Source organism: Sebastes umbrosus, chromosome 11 (assembly GCF_015220745.1).
Source record: "Sebastes umbrosus isolate fSebUmb1 chromosome 11, fSebUmb1.pri, whole genome shotgun sequence".
NCBI lineage: Eukaryota > Metazoa > Chordata > Actinopteri > Perciformes > Sebastidae > Sebastes > Sebastes umbrosus.
The window spans coordinates 9,740,556-9,762,756 of NC_051279.1; the positions used below are offsets into that span (position 1 = coordinate 9,740,556).

The following is a 22,201-nucleotide window of genomic DNA, read 5'->3' on the forward strand; positions in this document are numbered from 1 at the left end:
AAATTTCTAAGCTGGAGGTGCTTACTGGTACTAAAGCTGGAATGGTTTTGTCGAATCACTGCAACTTTTAGGGTCAGAATGCAGCTGGGATAGGTTTTAAATTAGTCATTAAACCTGCAATAGCAGATTTTAGGGCCACATCAGGGAAGCAGAAAAAAGTTGTGAGCATAACATTGACATATCATCAGCTTTAGAGTTGATATTTGGCGAACTTGTTGGCAAATAGCTGCATATTTATACACCCAGCAGTTATGGAGCAAGTGGAATGCCTCATGCAGTTAAATAAATAACAAATAAATCAGAATCTTTACTAGAGATGATCCGATATTCAGTAAAAATATGCAATCGGGAGATCAGCCTTAATGCTTTCGTTCAAATGCCCAAAGTACGCTTTATTATTATTATTATTATTATTATTATTATTATAATTATGACCTGTTTAACTTCCTAACACTAGCTCTAAGCAGGTTATAATAATGCACAATTAAAACTACTAATGCCAAGCTTTTGTAGAAAGCAACAGTTGAAACAGTGGAAAGACTGACCAAGACAGTTTTGATGAGTTTTATTTTGTTTCTGTTGAGTTTGAATGAAATGCGTTTTACAACCATCAGCAAGGTAAAATAGTGTGTCTGTCAATAGAGTCTGGTGGCTTCGAGGAGAGCATATTAATTGTATGTTTTGTACGGTAATATATTATAATAATTGCTTAAATCCCTGTTGATTTTAATTATTTTTTAATAGGCCTACATTTTCCATTTCGGACAAGTAAGTTTGGCAAGTAAAACATCTCATCTACTTGCCCAAAGGGCAACTGGCTGAAAAAGCTTAATGTCAAGCCCTGTAAATGCTCCACTATGTTCACCAGCTAGTTTCTAACTGTCAGTAAAGTTATGGGCTGGACAGCTAAGCAGTGAACTGAAAGTCGCTATAAAGCTCTGTGTAAAGCCGAGGGGAGCTTCAGATTTGGGTGATAATTCTCCGTGGGTTCATAACTGCTACATCGCTATTATAAAAATACCAATTACAGCAGCTTTAAGGAAAACAGTTGAGGTTGTTGTTTGGAAGAGATGATGAATGGAAATCTGGAGGTGGCTTTTGCCATCATGGATCATTTCATATGGAGATAGATGACAGGCAGGGAGGCATACCAGGAAGAGTAAAGACACTCTTTGGAGGAAAAGTCAGATAGCTTGGAGCAAAGCAAGAGGTGAAGATATTAAGGCTGCAGGCTATTGGGAAAGACTTAACTCCCATATGTTGATATGAACAGATCTAAAAGAGTGTGGGAAAATGATGCAAAGTCATTTTGGGACACTTGTTAACTGTGCAAGACTTGCAAGCCAAAGCCCTCAGTGCAGTGAATTATTTTCAATGTTTGGCTCCCAGAGCTCTCCTGCCCTACTTTTATGGTGGAGAGCATTAACTAAAAGTGTCAGTAGTGATGGTTCTATATTTCCAGCTTATCTCAGAGCAGGACCAAATGGAGCCGTCGGCCTTGAATTTAAATGATGATGTTAAACACAGACAGGGCATTATCCTTAAGGTAATATATGGTACGTAGAAGTACGACACACTCATGATTCGCCAAAAGAAAATACTGATCCGTATCTTACAACCACTTTCTCCAGGCCCACCAAATGGAGATAAGCAAAGCCAATCAAAAATCCTTCTTCTTGGGTGTTTTTGTTCTCTTTGTTCTGAATCACTATTACACAAGGGAGATAATTCCATGTGTGGATGAGCTATCTTTTCTTTTAATTTAATTGAATACTTAGCTTTCCTTCAACTAAACCAGGATGTAGCCGGAGGATCACCTTAAGAAATTTGTACGACTTGTTTATGTGTTTATTCTACAGCATCTTTTTAAAGCTTACCATTCCCTACCGTATAAAGGGGAAGCAAATCAGGTTGGACAGATTGTTTATGTTATTAATCTTTTATCAGCAGCAAAGCCATGTAAGCGAGGTTGTTTTCTGTGATCTGAAAAGAAAGGCGATTCAGGAGAGCTCTATTGTGAAGGAAGATGTTCTGTGGCTATTGGACAGTCTCTGGGATGCGTTATTCTTCTTTTCCCTTTGTTACCAGTCTGGGAAAAAGCTCGAGATCGTGTCCCTCAAGACAGCTCTGTCTACCCATCAAACGTCCTTGAGACGTTAGATGTATTTTCTGTTCCCGTTTGGCTACAACAAAGATGTGCGAGGGAGATTAATTGGACTCCTGCGTTAACCTCTTGTAAAGTGGAGGTTTTGACACGAGGCTTTCAGAATAACCGGCACAAAAACGCCTCACAAACAGTTACAAACCACAAGATCAAATCCCTTCTTTGTTGCATCACCGCATTCAAGAAAAATAAGGTGAAATGGTGACAAAGGTCCCTTTTGGGTTCTGTTTGTGATAGAAATTTCCAGAAACACCATGTTGGCTTTGTGGTTTTGGTATCTCTTAAATTCTGCAACATCAGACAATAATTTTAGAGTGATTTCAGAAATAACATCAAAGATAAAGTTAGTGTTGTTTTCTCCAGGTCAAAGAATATGTTTCACAAATTACATGATTGCTGCTAGATTGTAGAAAAATTGCTTATTTTGTTACCTTAAATTAATAATTTGACATTTTGGGAAATAGGTACATTCACTTTCTTTCCAAAAGTTAGATGAGAAGGTTTATACCACTCTCATGTCTGTACAGCAGGTGTGAAGTTATAGCCAGAAGACAGGTAGCACAGCTTAGCATAAAGACTGGAAATATCAATACTGTGTTTTGGAGAATCGATACAGTATCGCAAAACCTAATATCGCGATACTCATGTGTATCAATATTTTCTTACACCCCTATTTGACACTTTGTTTTTTGTACAAATGAGATATAACATGCTAATTAGTGAGATTTACAGGTGCTGATAGTCTGATTTTGTTACCTTTGGATGGACCTAGACTACCTGTTCCTCTCTGTTTCCAGTCTTTGTGCTAAGCTAAGCTAAGCGTCTGCTGGCTGTAGCTTCATATTCAGCATACAGACATGACAGTGGTATCAATCTTTACTCTTTACGTCTTGGCAACAAAGTGAATAAGGGTATCCCAAAAAAAAAAACAAGCTATACCTTTAACGAGACTACAAATCTGAGTAGACAACTTGGTGCCAACTTTCGGTAATGTAGTTCGTAGTTCCTCGTAGTACGTGGGATACCCAGCCTTACGTATACATCAGCAGTTTTGGTCAATCACATACTTTGTAGCATTGTGATCATTAAGAAAAGAATTAGAACTCTGTGTGATCTCTACTATTCCAGATATAGTAAGAGCTTTCAGGCATTTCACACCAATTATGCCCTCTCCAGACTTCCTTTTCTTCCTTCTTTTGACGCGACTAACTAATATCCCTTTCTTATTAGCGCTCTCATGTACTATATCACTTTCTCCCCTCGCTATGAAGTGAGGAAGCCAACCAGTCCCAGAGCCTAAATGGAGGATTAAAGAGATGTTCATGCCACTGTGAACAACGTCATTACCCTCGTGCTTGCATATGTGGGTCAGTAACTGAAGCACACGGCACATTAAATGCCAAGCCAAAACCACCGTCCAACAGATGCTGGGGACAAGGCTTGTGATTGTGCTGAAAAAAAAAGAAAAGAGAGCATTATATTAGGTGTCACAGCTGCCCCTCCCTCACTCCAGAGATTTTTCATCAACAATAGATGTTCTATGGCTGTTAAGGGGATTGGCCACATGCTGCTATTCACAATTGCTATCCAGCTCTCGGCCACATCTACAACAAATGAAAGAGTAAAGACCTCTTTCTACGCATGGAAAAATGTTTTTCTATTTCTTTCCGCTTTTATCTTCAAATTATATCATTCTTTCTTTTTCCATTTTGTTCCGTCTCGACGCTTTGCCCTCATTTTTTTCTTTCCCATCCTCATCCCAAGAGGTGCAATTAAAGAGCATAAGGTCACCGTTTTTGGCTGAGAGTTGTCCTGGAATGCAAAATGAGCTATACTTTTAGAGACACAGGCTGAACCCACAACCTTTTGTCTCATGGCATGCCCGGGGACCATTTAAAACCAGTAGCGTTTATTAGAAAATCTCAAGGGCTCTTCAGATGATGTAAAGCACTGCCAGGTGCTCTTACATGATGGAGAGGAGGAGGGAAGAGATGGTTTGAAAACCTGATTTAGCTTGGATCTATGGCCCGAATGATGAAGCCTCGGGTATTTATTATTTAGTCGTCTCTGGGCTGGAGGTGCAAGTGAAAGGCGAAATAAATGTTTTAAAGAGCAATCGGGGGTCCTCGTGATCCTTGGAACCCCTCAAAGTGATGAGGAATTTCCACTGTCATACATCATTTTTTATTATAATCTTGCACAGCAGCAAACAAAGCAGTGACAGAGCTTCTGAAGATATCTGCTGAGACAGCACATTTGCAAAGACAGTGCTGCTTTGAAGGAACTCATAAGGGACTCAGGCACGCACAAACACACATGAACATTGCCGTTAGAACCCTGAGCTCCTCTTTTTTCATTTGCAAACTCCTCTTTGTGATATCAAAGGAACATTTTTTATTAAAAGCATTCAACTGGCAACACTTCCGCTAACAATTGCCTGCTCTCTTTTCTGCCCACATACTAGGCAGAGCAGACAGGTTCTCCCCTCCTTCGCAATTACCTCCCAACGGGGCTTGCGCCTGGTCTGAGGAAAGGGGAGGGAGTGGCAACCTCCCCTGTCATTAGGGTTGAACGAAGTGCTATGCAAATGGCACCTATCATCGCCCGTCACATCGGAGTGAGGGGTTGTCACCATTCACCCACTTTCCATTTCTACTCCATCCACTGCTATATCCCACGGGCTCCATCATAGCTTGGTAGAAATCATCTGTCTCCATAGCGACCAGATCTAGGTGACAAATCAGAATATGGTCCCTCCCACCTCTCTGGAGAGCGCATCCCAACCCTCCAATCAATATTGCCTGTTTGATCTGGAACCAATAAGGCCTCAAACTGAAACTGCTGACAGGACACGTGACTTATCATAATTGTGGGACGTAAAACACTTTAATCACATTAATCATGGTGGTAATATACAGCAGCAGTGGGGGGATGGGGAATGATTTATACACACTATGGTGTCATTAAGATGTTGGATGCTGGAGATTTTGAACTAGATACCGACAGCATAACTTAAGAATGATAAATATCTGATAACAATATTGATTTTTCTTTCATAAAGATAACATCGACAAACATTTTATGATTGCAACAAGTCTGAGTAAAGAAGTTATAAAACAATAAAACATTTATTGCCGCAGTTAGCTGCTCTGCCAACATCCACGCCTATAACAATATATCTGTGATAACCTGATATCAGCTTGTTACAGTAGTGGCCCGGTGATGTATTGGTCTGGGTCCGGTGCACAGAGAAACAATGTGCACATTATCTCCTCTCCTCACTCACTTTATAAAGTATAATAACGCGGCAGACATTGTGCTCAGTTTTTATTCAAGAGGATAAAATAGTTTTTGGACATATTTGTGGAAACCGCTTCTGAGCTTCGGCCCTCTGGGGAGGCGTTTCTCACGGCATCTTTCTCGCTTCTAGGAGATGTATAGCACTACTGACTGAAGATTCTCACGTGTTTTCTCAGATGAAAATTGATATAAGGCATTTTTTTTTCCATTTTCCAGTAGTATATCCCTTTAGAGGCATTCAACCACAGACTGTATAAAATATGTACATAATCTCCGTGACGTCACCCATAGCTTTCTGAAGGGCTGTTGTGAAGGTCAAAGTGGGCGGCTCTGGTCGTCGCCATCTTGGCAGTGACGACACAACCTAACTCCCGACTAATCCAAAAATTAGCAAAGGGATGGATCATCGGTGGAGCTAAGACTGGCCTGGGTGACGCACCAGAGCAGACAGCTAGCGACCTGGTATGGCACCCATCTGTCACTCAAAGCGACCACGCCCTCCATTATACTGAACTTTAAGCCTTAATACAATTTAAACGGGTGAATAGCACTGATCAGTTAGCACTGATTCCCACTAATCATCACATGGTAATTATACTCATACTGAGTCATGTTGTGTTTGTCCTGTATTATAGAAAGGAGGGGAAGCTTTCACGAGTCCAGTTGTGGTGATGGCAGTTGACCATAGGCAGTATACAGTCTATGTACAAAGAAGTAAAATATTGACGATTCATGATTATTTAGCATGATTACTCATTGACTTTGGAAACATCATGCAAAAAGAAAATGTTGTATGCTACATTTTAAAGTTAACTGCATCAATCTGTTTCACGTTGAGAGCAAAATTAAGAATTAAGATCTATGAAGAACATTGTGCTCTAGGAAAAAGACATAATCATAAACATCATCCGCTTTTGTTAATGATGAGTTGATGAAGTTCATTCAATGAATTCAGTAAAACTTAGAGATCAGCAGAAGGGAGGAGGCATTTCACCCTGACTGTGTGTCCATGCTGGAGCATTTTAAAGTGCAGGCAGATGAGGAACTTGACAGCGAGCCTCTGATAATGCACTTTGCTGTCAGAGCAGGTTTCGTCCCGCTGCATGTAATGACTGCCCCGGCTGCACAGCTCTGCATCTGCTGACGCTGAGGCAGCGACAACTGCCCCGGAGATCACAGCACACCCAAACTGGGCTCAGGGCTTCGCTCGTACCAAGAGCTAGCAGGCTGAGCTAGTGACAGGGTTATAAAAGCTGCAAGCATGGGTTGTGCTGAGACCCTGAGGGGGTTTCATAAGGATAAGTTGCTACTGTAGAATGCAAAGCCAGGAGAAATAAAAGGCTCGGAGATTAAATAACAACAAGGATGTACAGTGCATGACCTTAACCAATGATGAAATTGATGTATAGAAATATGTCTCGGAGGTATTGACAGGATTTGGTTCCTCATCTTCTCAATCCAAACTATCATGACCTAGTGAAGAAAGCCATTTTGCAGCAGGATGGCAGGACATGAAAGTGACGCCATCGTTCGTTATCATCACCACCAAATTTCTGCTTCTCCCCTCCACGGATTAGAACAAGTTCCCCTCAATCGGCATGAACACATCATCAAGCCTCTGCGCCGGGATTAAAGCCAAATTGATGAAAGACCGGTTGCAAAATGTATGACGAAGCAGGAGGATTATGAGGGATTGTTCGACTGTAACGATTCAATCGCTGGCTGATGACTATGAGGGCCAGGGTCAAATTTGCTGTATATCCGGATGAAGCCCCAAACCCCTTCATGTTGTTTTTCATCTTGGATGTTTTGTACCGTTTGGATCCTGCATTTACGTAATCTGTGAGATCACTGATCAGTCTGCGGTGACGTACTGCCGGAGTCACTCTGGCGATGACGTCTCTGAAACCTGAGACACGCCGTTTGGTGTTGTAGTAATCAGTGTTTGGCAGTTTTAATCACAAGCGTTTCCTGCCAAGCTCTTAAGCTCGTGGCAGTATAAGGGAACAGATTTAGCTTCATTCACTTATTTCAGCGACTATTAATAGTACTTTTATTTTTTTTTTAGCTTTGCCTCGTTGCAGTCTCTACTCTCAGCCTGAATATTTCACTAAGCTGAGCTGAAGAGTCTCGCAATAACTCCTCCTCGAAGTGCCAACACGTCCGCCCATCTTTTCATCCATCATCTTTGAAACTGTCCACCATGACTCATCAGACTTCCAGCCTTCTCAGTGACAATTAAACTCCCTTTAGACCCCTGTCTGCCAGGTGTAAAGGGACATTTAGTTTTGTCTCATGCTCATTCATCATTCCCCAGTAGCTCTTCTGATATTTCATGTTATGTTCCCTGAAAACAGACAGTTTTGTTTACATTTCTGAATATCCTCTGTCTGGATTCCTGCAGCTCTCAGACTCACTGTTGTCTCGCTCCTCTGGCGTTGGCATCCCACCGAGCAGAAATGTTTTTGTTCCTGTGGTGAGCGTCGTACCTCGAAGCGTTAGAACTGGCTCTCGGAGTGTAGAAAAGACTTAACGGTAGCGCATGTTGACCTCTGCAGCCTGCAGTGTCTCTCAAGCTCATGCACACACAAACTCCCTCTCTGCTGCACTCCATCTGCGCCTGCAAAAAAAATACCTTTCCCCTGTCTCATCGCTAGGTATCCATGGCAAATTACTGCCAGGTGAGGCTCAGGTTCTCGGCGGTGACTCTTGACTCGAGAGTGGTGTGCGGAGGGAAGGAGGGCGGTGGTGGCAGGATGAATAAGTAAAATTGTATGAAATGAATTCCTTGTGCTAGTGTATCCCGCCGCGAGGGTTAGAAGAACTTTCACACTGAGCGTGACAGTCTGGGCCACACTTCGAGGTGGTGGAGGGGGTTGTGAATGCTGCTAACAGCCTCTGGCATCCTAGAAACAGAACAAGGTGACACTGAAATAAACAGGAACGGGCGAAGCAGTGAAACAGGGAATGGATATTGAGTAATGTGGACAGGTGTTTCAAGTTGCCTAACTCGTATTCCTCCAGGAAATATTGTTAGAAAGTTTGCATTCACGCTGTAATTGGGTGTGAAATTGCAGGTGAGAAAGCAGCAGTACCTTTTAAGTGTACAGACAAGTGGTCTCTGTTATTCAGATTGATTGGAAACGTCCTTTTTTTCTTAATTAAAATACTTTTTTAATAAGCCCGCAGTTTCATTTGACCACAAATGCCACAAGCTATGATTATTTCTTTACTGGCTGTTAGAAACCGGATAGAGTTGTACTGTCCTCCAGACCTAGAACTAGATGTGCAAAAGACCACATGCATATGAAAATAAACTGTAGATGCACACACACACACTCACACATAGCTTCCTAGCTCTAGGTTCTTCCTCTACCTTCGAATGCCTGCAGGGCTGCACTAAATGATGCGAAGCGGCTGCTCTGTTTAGATGGCCGGTTTAATTTCTCTAGCAGACGGGCGCTTTGTCAACAGGTTATTACAGCTCTCCCAAATTGGTTAGGCTGCACATTTTTCTTTGTGCTACCAGTGAGCCAGAAAGCTCCATTCGGATGAGAGAAAGTCTGGCGGACAGGAGAGGAAGCACTGCTGCCCTTGAAAAAATTGTAGATTAAGCTTGCAAACTGGATTTCTATCTAGGTTACACCTGAGACATCAGACTGAAAACCCTGCTAACCCCTCCTGCAAAAGAAGGTTTTATTATTAATTACTGTGAATATTGTTTTAAATGAGTTTACTCTCTGGATTTAAGTTGGATGACCGAACGGCGGGCTGAGTTGTTGCTGCAGCGCCGCGGCCGAGTGTCTTTATCAACTGCCTAATCAGAGCCTCTAGCTTTAGCTGTCATCCCCAATCAGGTTTTGTGGGTTGACGCAGCATCAGATGTATGATCCCCCCTCGCCTGCTGCGCCGCGTGTCTGCTGATCAATGCAAGAGAGGCATTTGGGGAGAGAGGGAGGAGGCGAGGGGTTCGATAACACTGTGTGCGGTGTGTAATCTCATCTGAGAGGCTGTCATATCAGACAGGGCTGCTGTACTGACATGCCACGCTCGCTCACAGTGGCAAATTAGATTGCTGCAATTAGATTGACGTGTGTACAGCTCAAAGTCTGGAGCCTCACTAATCATGTCTGGACAGTCTGCATTTTGCATTTATTTGTGATTAGATTACTGTGTGAGAAGGTCTGTTGATTGGCTATTTAGTCTTTGGCACTTTGATAGTTTATTGATATCACTTCCTTGTAAAAGCCAGTCATCCCACATTTAAACCTATTTACATTAAAATATTCAATATGTGTGGTGGCCTGCTCCTTTAAACTTCTTTTAAACTCTGCCACCTTAAAGCTGCAGTGGGTAGAATTGAAATATGAAACGGTAATTATATCCTGACATGTACATGGACATAGTGCATTAGAAATTGAGAAAATAATCAACAATGAAAATAATCTTTAGTTGCCCTACTCTGTCCCACCCCTTTCCTCTACCGCAGGTAATCATCATCATCTAAGTAACCATAATAGATCCAACAATAATTACACAGAAAAGTAAAATTGTTCTTAAGTCATAAGTTAAAAGACAAAAAAAGCAGCTAACACAAAATGTATCACCAAGCAATGCTGAGCCATTTCAATTTATATGCAAGTATGGAGGCTTGTCTGAAAAAAAGTAGAATAAGAAGGAAATTAAATTCAGCTCTCCTTAAAGCTTACTGCATCAAAAATAAATTACAGTACCTCCAAAGTCAGCGAGAGATTGATACCGCCTCCCTTTGACTAGTATTCATCAGCTGCCTGGTGCAACATGCAGAGAAACACTGATGGGCTCTAAAATAAAGGATTCCCGCTGTCTGTGATTCTCGCCGAAGCCTCTGGCTCAGTCGCCTCCTCCTCTGCGGGCCTCATAATGGAACAAATTCATTTTGACTCCGGCTCTAATGTGCCGTGATCTATCAATTCTCTGTCCCTTCCTTTGTCTTGCAAAACAAGTGCTATCGCATCAGAAGGCACAAAGCACCATTAGAAGCAAGTCTTTTTTGCAGGGCAGTTTGACTGTGTGATTACCATAATGGTGAAAATGGAGAGACGGAGGGGGGCTCAAAAGGGGGGGGGGGGGGTCTGTGGGGTGAGATGGGGTGCAATCAGGACTGGTTGCCTGTAATTCTGTACATGTGGTGCTTTATCGAGGGGTAAGGAGTGTTGTAGTGGGATTTATATGCACAGTACTGGTAGCCATGGCAGCAAGGCAGTCATACAGATGAATCCACAGAACAAGGAAGGATTCCACTTAAATCTTCGGACACACAGTACTGTCAACAAATCGTAGAACAAAATGTTCTTTTACAAACGAAAGTCAGCAGTAAAATAGTTAATATTCAATGTGTGTCTTAACTGAGGCATCGGGCACTACAGAAAATATATACAAATGAAATTCCAATCAAAGCTTTTCAGTATGATCATATTAAATGATTGAAAGCTATAGGAAAGTAACAAGATTGACCTTGTGTTGAGATTGTTTTCTCAACTTGTTTTCAAGGTCAAGAATGAACTTTGAACCTCAGCTTTTAAGCCAACAAGCACTTTATAAATGTTCGGATAATGTTTTGTTTTTTTATTATTTGGGATATTTACAATTCTATGACAACAAGGCAAACTCCATCTCCAGATGAAGATCATGTGATATGATCGCAGGCATGTTGTATTTTTGTAGGCCAACCAGGAAACCAGGGAGTTATCATCGCCCTGGTTCCTTTGACAAAATGCCAATGGGATTTTTCCATTGGATTTTGTATTATTGCAGAAAATAAGCTCTGTGGCAAACGCAGAAACGTTTGGTTCAGCATGGTAATCTTCACAAATGAACACCACTTTTATGGTTTTTGAAGCATAAATGCAATCACCAGAGGCAAAAAGCAAACGTTAGTCTAAAAACGAACTACACCACGGTCCCATGACTTCAACGTTACCACCGCTAAGCTAAAGGCGGACTAGTGTTCAGCGTGATAACGTTTGGAAGTTTCATTGAGCCACTTGTTAGCAACTGCCTTTTTGGAGACGCATAAAAGCTTCAAAATTCACGAGTGGGATATTTACTAGCGTATTTTATATCATAGAACAATACTTTAAAGTTTCTTAAGTTTGTGTTAAACACAGACCTTATTTCAGGCTTCTAACCAAAAACACATTCAAAACTAATTTACGGGTTTTACGACTCATTCCTGCAGCACACATTTTTTTAACTAGAACAGAATGGATTAAAATTTACAGTAAGGGGAGACAGGGATGATAAATGGATTTTTGAAGGCTACGATTAACTATGTTTCTCTAATTCCAGATCTGCATTCGAGTTTAGCTCATAATAATTTTAATATATGGGAACTTTAATTTTTACATGTATAATTTCTCACTGACAAACCTACAAACAGTGAGTTTTTAGCAGGTTACGAGTCATTGGTCCATCCAGCAGCCTGTTTTCTGCCACCTCGCCTCCCCTCTTCATCTTCCACTGCTGTTGTCTGGACAGCGGTGCTACATCACTGTCTCACACACAACACAGCGATGCATATTCCTTGAAGCAGGGTCAGCTTTCCTTAGCCTCAGGATTTACACAATGCCTCTCACTAAATAGACCTCCCCAAACAGCTCTGCCTCTGTGCCTGTCAGCTGCTCTTCCAGGCTCTCTTTAAAGACACCTCTTATTCTGCTCTATTACTTTAGATTCGATATCCTCAAAGGCTGATTGGAGAATGGGAGATATTTTGCAATTTGTCCCGTGTAAAGAGAACAAATTGTGCGGTCTTGAGTAAAAGCGAGGATTCAATTGAACATGTCTAATGAGACCCACGTATGCACCCTTCGTCTGTGAAGTGACTGGTAGAGCGGTCTTTACATTGATAATCAGCGGGATTAGTTTCCCCCCACTTACATCTTGTAGCAAGGATAGGATAGGATCTGAAAGTAGGGATCGTATATTTGCAGCTGCAGGAGAAGGTCTTAGTGCAAGTTCCCTCCGATAGTGGCACTGTCAGTTTCTGCTGGCTTATCTTTGGATGGTTGGCAAGCTGTTCAGGCCTTGCAGTCAGAAGTACTTTGGGGTTTGTTGGGATGCCTGCAAACAGTCTGGGAGTTGGGCTGTCTTCTGAGCTGTCCCACCTCCTCCCTTCTTCATCTTCCACTACTCTTGTCTGGACAGGGGTGCTATATCAATGTCTCACACACAACACAGCGATGCATATTCCTTGAAGCAGGGTCAGCTCTCCTTAGCCTTATGATTTAAACAACATGTCTCAGTAAACAAGCAGCTGGAAATGTATATAGACAAGATGAAAGCCCAGTAGTAAAGTAAACAAATTACCATTACTACGATAGCATCTCACTTGATCCTAAAAAAAAAATGTAAAATGGTGAAAATGTAGTCATCAAAGTGACATTAGAATAAAGTTTTTTTCAAAAACTGAAACTTTTCAACTGAATTTAGCCCAGTTTTTTCAGACAAGCACGCATCTTTTCACCTGCAACTCACCGAACTTGTTGTGCAATACTGTATCGATTTTCAAAAACACTATAGATTTTGAATTAATCTCGTCGGCCTGCTGTTGGGGCCAGCTGCTATTCAATCTTTCAGATGTTGTAGTGGGCTCAGTTTTAATGCTAGAGTGAAGTGATGAAACTAGAAAACCTAAGGAATTCATTGGTACAAACCGTTTCAGATTTGCTTGTTGCGAAGGAGGCTAAATAACTCTCCAAATTTACACTAACTTTTGGCGAGGAAAAACTGGCCTGGCGATTTTCACAGGTGTCCCTTGACTCCTCTGACCTCAAAATATGTGAAGGAAAATGGATTCTATGGGTCCCCCCAAGTCTCCCCTTTACAGAAATGCCCACTTTATGATGATCCCATGAAGTTTGGGGCAAAAGCCATGCAGTTGTTTGCATGCAGTATGAATGTGTTATTTATGCCTATTCTAAAATTGTGTATTTCTGGTGTGTTCTTCATACTATGACAGGATTCCTAAAACTAAATTTAAAAAATCTCAATATATCGCCTTGCTTACAGTACCGCAATATACAGCAATATATTGAATCGTTACCCCAGTATCATGATGCGTATCGTATCGCCAGATTCTTGCCAATACACAGCCCTAGTTATCATGGTTACAATAATAACCATTTGGAACGGTTGTGGTCATGGTTTCAGGAGCCCAGCGTTTAAATATGCATGAGTTAGAGCACATCCAGTTGATCCTCCCTCCTCACCTCTTATTGATTATTCTTGATTTATCTGACATCTGCTCCTCAAGGAGACTAGAGCACACAGTTGGCATTCAAGCCCTTTCAGAAAAGTCCATCTTGACTGATGGACATGACATTTCTCTCACTCTGTTTCTCCCTACCCTTTTCATGTTCTGCTCGCCTAATCCCACCTAATCCCACTCCCTCTAAACTCACTATCTTCTCCCCCACCGTTGTTCCGTTGGCGCTCTCCATCAAAAGTCCACTCACCTACAGAGTCATCTCCTTAGTGCACTTTATCTGCGCGGCTGACCGCGTGCCTCGAATAGCAAACGGCGAGATATCTTTAACATCACATAGAGACACCGGCTCGCTAACCCTGTCTCTCTGGTGCCAGGTAGCATTAGCGCTAACAAGACGCTCAAGGCCCTGGCGATTGATAATTGGATACCGGCAACCACTGGTAACAGGGCAGTGTAATTAATGTGTCTGCATGAATTACATTCACTTTGATGACGATAACAGGGTGACTTATTGACCGCGTGTTTAATATTTTATTCCTTTGGCTGTTTGTGCCATGTGTCACAAGCTCAAATGGGAAATATATAGCTCTGATTTAACTCCTGTTTTCCCATGGGGGTGTATTAAAACATTCCATCTCTGAAATCACATTATTCTTATCTGGTTAACTCTAGTGCATCTTTAATGTACGCAGTCAATGGAATTTAAAATGAACATCAGATGGCATTTCAGGAATATCAGCATATAATTTGCATGCACATTGCACAGTGAATGCCGGTTAAATTAAATTAGAGCAGAAATGTTGCTTCACAACTATCCCCTGGGGGATTAAATAAAGGAGTGGTTTACCCTAATACATACATATCAGTAGTGTGACTGTATCTCTGTGTGTGTGTGTGTGTGTACGTTTAGAGAAAGCGATGCCAGTAATATCACAACACACAAACGGGCTGCAGTGAGTGATTGATCATGCGGACTCTGGCCGTCTAATGTAACCCCCTGACCGACAATGACTGGCCTGTGACAGCCATGATAAATGAACATCCAGCAGCCAATGTCTCACTAATGGCTTTCCATGTACTCTGCTTGCCTACACACACACATACACACACACACACACACGCACACATATCACTCATTCTTGTGCGCACTTCTCCCTTGCACATCTGTCCACTTAATTTCTACTTTCTGATATGGATGCTCAAAGGACATGCATGCCATGCACACTTTGAGCAGCAAGAATGTAATTCAATTAAATGAATGGTCCACGCTCATGTTTGACAGGGGTTAGTTATGTTATATGTATGTATGTACTGTACGTTATGTATATAAATTAGTTATATTCTAATATTGGCTAATTACTGTTTTCTGTCCTTCCTGCCTTTCTCTGATCTCTTGTCCTGACCTGACCCTAAAATTAGATAATTAGCAGTGGGCAACCTCAGGTTCTGAGAAGTGAAAGCAATGCGGAAGTACCTTACACTTACATTCTTTCTAATAGCCAGCAGGGGGCGACTCCTCAGGTTGAAAAAGAAGTCTGATTTTATAGAAGTCTATGAGAAAATGAGCCTACTTCTCACTTGATTTATTACCTCAGTATACATTGTAAACATGAGTTCATGGTCTCAATCGCTAGTTTCAAGTCTTCTTCAATACAGCATGATGTTCATTTAGTAAATTATGGTCCCATTTAGAGTCAAATAGACCATAAAGCAGGGGATGCTTTATGGCGTGGCTACTTTGTGATTGACCGGTCGCTACCACGGCGTTGTCCGGTCTGTGTGTTGTCTACGTTTTTATGCATGTCTACCAATTGACATGGGATCCCTGGGGATCCAGGGCCCCCGGGACAGTTACCCGCTTTGACCAGTTGGTAATCCAGCCTTGTTCTGTGGATGGTTTGTCATTATTTATGGGCTGATACTTTTACTTTTTATTTACCGTATCTTTAGCTTTCATGGGCCGTGAGCCGAGTAAATGTTTATCAAACCCAAGACTATACTCCATGTGATGCATCGTGCAATAAGACGTAGGTCTTACCATGCATTCTTATTTGTTAAATCATTATCTGATGCATCCTCACTCTTATCAAAATGTATGTTATTAAAATATATCAGAATGTGTTTTTTTTTTATTTTTGAGTCTTATTAAACATTAAATATTACACTTAATGTATTATGGACAAGATTAGAATGCACAAGAAGACCCTAAAGCATGTCAGTGTGTGCATGTTTATCAATCTTTATAAATACACAGTTGAACACACCTATCGGCCCGCTCTATAGAGGATCCCTCAGGGCTCCTTTCATTTGTAGCAAAGGGCTACAGAAATAAATAGGGTCTTATACCATGGACGCTGAAGGAGAACACCATGATGGATTGATCCGCTCCATCTATCCTCTGAGTCAATCAATCATCTTAGCTTTGGTGCTGTTTTCAATAGGAATTTTCCACACTCGGCTGCTTTCCCTGCAGCCACAGAGAGCTACCTCAGGGGTTGGATAACCAGAGTGCATTAGATATCTGAATACACCCTTCTTCTCAGTTGTCACCGTCACTGTTTGCCATCAAAGAGAGATAAGGCTGCTCAGTAAGCAAACTAAAAGGACTCCTTTCCCACATGAAAGTTTGATTTCCTTCCATTGTAACATTAGCAGAAGCAGGAAGTCTTTCTGATATGATCCACTAACATACATCTGACCCTGCATACAGTACGGACTAGGCCAACCTCGGCAGATGGTCCTCTAGAGTTATGTAGACTACATGTGTCTTGCTTCAGGCTAGCACTGCCCTCTCGCTGACAATATGAGGTTAACTGCCAGCAGGCAAACTACAGCAGATGAGCTTTCAAAGGGTGGGGATGTGTTGTAAATGTAATCTGAATAGTCAAAGCCATGGCGCGGCAACCTTGTCGGGACCACAAGCTTGGTAAGAGGTACTGTAACAAAATAAGAAAAAGTTAACGAGAAGAAATGACTTTCTAGTAACGTAATGTGGCTTTAAGAGTGATTTGAAAGCGCTTAAAGCTTCAATTTGTGTTGCTCTGCCTCTGACATTATTAATAGTACAGGGTTTATGGCTTAAGCATATGGCACCCATAGCCCAGTAAAGCCATGTCATTGATCCCTGTCCTGCATGCCCTTTGGCATCCGGGCTAACCTCATTAGCTAATCTATGAAACTATGGAGATGAGGTAAAAGGTCAGTGGTGGTGAGAGTTTTTTGCAGCTACAGATGCTACATGTACAGCATGGCTTGTAGAGTGGATACTGATTAAGAATGATGTGGAGATGTTCATTGAAACTGACTTAAATAAACCCAATTGACAGTAAAGGAGTTTGATGTTAAAAGTTGTTAAGATCACTTCAGCTCTGCGCCGTTTGATTATAAAGGCAACAATTTGGAGCAGTGGAAATGAGTTGATCAGTTAACAGATAGAAGAGCATTCAACAACAGCTCATTATTTTCTGTTTATTGGTTTCACGGCATGAAAACAGCAGCAACGACCAAATAATTAATCGTTTGAGGCATTAATTAAGCAAAAAATGCTTACACTGCTTACACGCTCCATAAAAGTGTGTGTTTGTGGGTCTTTAGGGGGAGATAGCAGGTCAACATTATAATAACATTCACAACATTATTTTTTTTTTTTTTGATAGCTTTTGTTACACAGATTTGGTGCTAGACTTAACCCTTTACATTTTATGCAATTCCAAGACTTTTTAGGGACCCCAGTATACAGAAATATTCAGACCATTTTAGAATAGGTAAAAATAACACATTTATACTGCATTCAAAAAACTGCATGGTTTTTACCCAAAACTGCATGGGATTAGTATACAGTGGGCATGTCTGTAAAGGGGAGATTCGTGGGTACCCAAAGAACCCATTTTCATTCACTTATCTAGATGTCAGAGGTTAAGGGACCCCTTTGAAAATCGCCATGCCACAGCGCTATTTAGCCCCCTTACCGACAAGCTAGCATGGTTGATACCAATGGCTTCCTTAGGTTTTCTAGTTTCATATGATAGGTATCAGTATCTTCACTCTAGCTTTAAAACTGAGCCTCTTAAAGACAGTAATGTCGGCCGGGATTGCCAGCAATCCCGCAGGTCTCAGAGGGTTCTCTGGCATTTGGACAGATGGTTGAAAAAAGGTGAAGATGTCACATTGGGCTTTGGGAACTTGAGTTTGGCATTTTTCAGTATTTGACATTTTATAGACTAAACAACTAACTGATTAAACTATACAAAAAAATAATTATTAGTTGCAGCCCTGCATAATTTTGTACAACAAAGCAGAATCCGTAAAAAATGGAAAGAGTTTTTGTCGCCCAAAGATACGCTTTTATGGCATTTGCATATTTGAGCTTTAACAATACTTCCTGATGAAAACTGAAGACTTTGATGTGCCAGGTTGCTGTGCGGTTGCATCAGATCAATCCAGCCATCTACTGTAAGCTACGTTATTCTCAGGGATGAACATAAAACATTTTCATCACCTCCTGTCTCATTTAACCAGGTCAGCTTCAACGCATTTTTTTCCAGTAATCTACAATTTGAGCCCCTGAGCAGTTTGATTCACAGTCTATTTAGTCACAGTTTCTTGTTATTAAACTTCCACTCCGCAATTTGCCCTTCAACTCTTTTACAGTAATTCATTAAAGATACTGTTTATCTTTCCTTTGTGCCGAGTCGTGTCTGGGAGGTACATCTGCATTTGCATAATATTTGGTCATATGAGAATGAAAATAGGCCATGCGATCTCTCATAAGGCCACCATCATGGAATAAACACCCTTTAGTATTTCTCATTTAGATTATGAAAAGAAATGAATAGCTTCAAATGAGATTCATAAAGACTCATGCACACAGAGTAACTGCACACACACTGAGAGATTTTACTACGAGTGTACATTTACACACAGAGTTAACAGAGGGAACACATACACCGAGTTTAATCCAGAAGCAGCTGCTAAATGTTTGCTATAATCAATGTGCATCACTTCTTTTTTTCCCCTCTGGTGGTTGATTCCTAAATGACTCGACTTTCATGTTACAGCACAGTGACTGATGCTTAGTAGCTGGTGCTTTTCATCTGGGCCACACAAAGCTGTTTCAGTATTATCGTTCAACATCACTGCAGCAATTAAAGAAGCCCGGCATTCGAGGGACTTTAATGTTTTACTTTGTATCACAGACGCTGTTAAGATACTGTTGCTGATGAGAACGTTAAAGGTTCGGGGTTAAATCTGAGTACTTATTTTACCTTTCAAGAACTTATGTAACAGTCAAGTTATGTCAGCTATTCTTTGTACTCACTACTTCATTTCCTTTTACAAGTGTTATTTAAAACTCTTCTCAATTTGACATATTTGATGTAAAAACAAATCTGGTCTTTGCATTATGCAAGTGTCTACAAGGGAAGCACCATCTGGGTGGGTTCTCTCACCATCTCAGGGATTAGTGATTGAAATATTGTAATTCAGCATCACTGTGATGCTCTGTTAAAACAAATACAGCCAAACACAACATGCTGTTAGCGCTTTATCAGTTTGCAACTTTTACAAAACAGCTTAAAGGGGACATATCGTGCTCATTTCCAGGTTTACACTTGTATATTAGTTTTCTACTTGAACATGTTTACATGCTTTAATGTTAAAAAAAAAACGCATTATTTTTCTCCCACTGTCTGTCTGAATAAACCTGTATTCACACTCTGTCTGAAACGCTCCATTTTAGTGGAAAGTGTTGTGATCGACCCCAGTGGAAAAAACACAGATGAGTTTCCCTGATTCCTTGTCAATCATTGGTTGCCTGTTGCAGTTTGACAAGTTATCGTCCCTGCGGCTTCTCAAAGTTTTACTTTTTAAATGTTTTCACCTTGCACACTCCCCAAAATAGTAACACTTTATCTTACTTCCACCATTTAGCATATATAAGTTGCTTTTAAATAGTTAATACATACATAAAAAATACACTATAATGTAGCTGTGAGCAAATAAAACAACATTACAAGTGGTAATTACTGAATCCTTCAACAGCTATAGGACGTATGCCAACCAGCACATCATCATATATCATTACAGCTGTTATACTGTGATATAAAGCCTTTCCAAAAACAAAAGCACAGGTCAAATTCAGGCTTTTAGTATGAAATGTCCTGCCTATATATGATATAAATGAAGAGTTTAAAACATTTCTCTTGAGCCCGGCGTCTCTGTTTGAATAGGCACTAAATCAATTGTCTTGTGCATTATGCAGGTGGCCTGAGAGGAGCCTCCATCATTGACTCACTGGACACACTCTATATTATGGGACTGATGGAAGAGTATAACGATGCCAAGGAATGGGTGAAGACCAGCCTGGACCTAAACTCGGTAAGAAACCTTGACTAAGTGGACAGTTTGTATGTTTATCATGTGTTTTTAACTCACTTTAAAGTCTCAGTTAGCTCATGGGTAACAACTACATTAAGATAATGATGTATTCAGCAGTGGCCGTGCATGCTGGATCGATTTTAAGCAGTGCTATTGTGCTTTAACACCAACATTGTGTCCACTGAGTTTGACAGTTTTCCAAAGCTCAGGACATTCCAGCAGGAATCAAAAGCGCCCTGTGTGGCCGCCGGCCACGCCGTGTTACCGGCTGATGGGATTCTGTGCCTCTCTGAAAGGTCTCTGTGGGGCAGAAAATGAGATAGATAAAAGAAAGAGAGGAGGGGAGGGGTCAAAGGGATGTTTTTTAGATAGAAAAAAATGGAGAGGCAAAAAGAGGCCATGGCTCTTTCATTGAGCAAGTCTGTAATGACGGGTTGCCAGTTGTGATATCATGTTGGGATGGAGTGGAAGCTGAATAGAGTGCCAACCAGGACAGGTTTTTGTGTAGTTTGCTGCCAGCAGTCAAGTGCCAGTTTGTCGGTGGTTTTGCAGATAGGAAAGTTCATTTCTGGGCCACCTCACGGTCACTTTTTCCACCAGTTGTAATAAAGTGTGGTTTTTACGTAATGGCGTGTAATTACACAAAGCTTCCAAACTCGACTATGTCATTATGACTGTCAACATCGTCCTGTAGACGCTAGGCAATAATTACACCAATTCCCTGCCTGTTATGACAAGGTGTCAGATGCCTCCACTTTGAAAAGATTTTGTTTGCTGACAAAATTTGCCTCAATTAGAATTTAAAAACACCTATTTATGCCGGGTTTATTGTTAAGAAAACAATCCTGATTATATTTCGCACAGTGTGGCAAAGTGGACATGATGCCCCCAGTACATTTTAACAGCACGCCATTGTGTGGAAATAGATATTATCAAGCCAAGCATTGTGCACGCATATTTATTCCAGTGGGGAGCAGCTCCAGTGTATAATCAGGGCTAAAGCACACTAACAGAGTGTTTATAATGATCACCGGCAGTTTTGAGGCCGTAAAGAATTCACAGTGAGCGTTAATTTCATCTACACATCAAAGAGAACCCTCAGTTTTCAGATACTATGCTTCTCACTCATGGCACAAACGCACACATATCCATATACATATACAGCTCGGTCGCACGAATAGGGAGTTTAAATGACACGATAATTTGCAAGGCTTTTAACGTGTATTTAACGTGCTTTTGGCGTGTTATTTGTACGGCATGCAGTCTGTATTGTCTGCAATGTAAATGCATCTGCATAAATGTGCTACACTCAGGGCTAGTGATGTAGAATAAAATGTGAGAGAGACTTCTTATGGTGGGTGGATGGGGAGATGGATGTGTCCAACAAACACAGGACTTTCAACCAGGAGGCTTGTCGTGGCCGCACAGAATTCAAATTGTAAATAATAAACATGTTCAATATTTACGACCGGATATCCTGTTGTGTGTGGGGAACCCCGAGGACAGCCGATGACGCAGTCACGTGGGAAGGAACGATAGCCAAGTGGGAACTAAGCTGACTGAAGCAGAAGGACAACCACCAGCGTCATGGCTGCAGCGGCTAATGAATAGGCTGATGCAAAAAGCAGAGCAGAAAGTAGTAGTAAGATGGACCTCAGAAATGGAGGACCAACTTGTTGATTTGTGGCAACAACACAAGTGTTTATTTAACATGTCCCCATAACTCCATACATCAATCCTGCGTGAATTTTCAGGACAAAGTAGTGCAAAAACTAACGCCGCTAATTCTTCCTGCTCGTCGTCCGCCATGTTTGTTTACACTAAAGTCACGTTTGATTGCGAGACATTTTACGAGTTTTGTGTTTTTGTAGTCGGGACTCTTGTTGTTCATGAATTCAATCTGTTAGTGTGCTGTTTTGGCCAAATCGTTGCTCTCCACACACTATAGGAACCAAATTGTTAAATTTAACATAACATGTTATGTGTGGGCTCTCTCACATTTTCAAAATCTGTTAAGATTTGAAAAATCATTTAGTGTGGGCGAGTCTTAGATGGGTTTGTTCCCTAAACCTATCTGCGGACGTTACTGTAGTTTTGTTGCGTGGCGTACA

At 41.2% G+C, this 22,201-nt stretch overlaps 1 protein-coding gene across 5 annotated transcripts in view; it reads left to right on the top strand.

The window, feature by feature from the left end:
* The window catches only part of LOC119497485 (mannosyl-oligosaccharide 1,2-alpha-mannosidase IA), a 216,142-nt gene that overhangs the window by 105,813 nt on the left and 88,128 nt on the right, over window positions 1–22,201 (top strand). For all 5 annotated transcript variants that reach the window (XM_037785642.1, XM_037785641.1, XM_037785639.1 and 2 more), the window contains exon 4: window positions 19,975–20,090. In XM_037785642.1, the coding sequence (XP_037641570.1) occupies window positions 19,975–20,090 (116 nt within the window). The remainder of the gene's footprint in view (window positions 1–19,974; window positions 20,091–22,201) is intronic.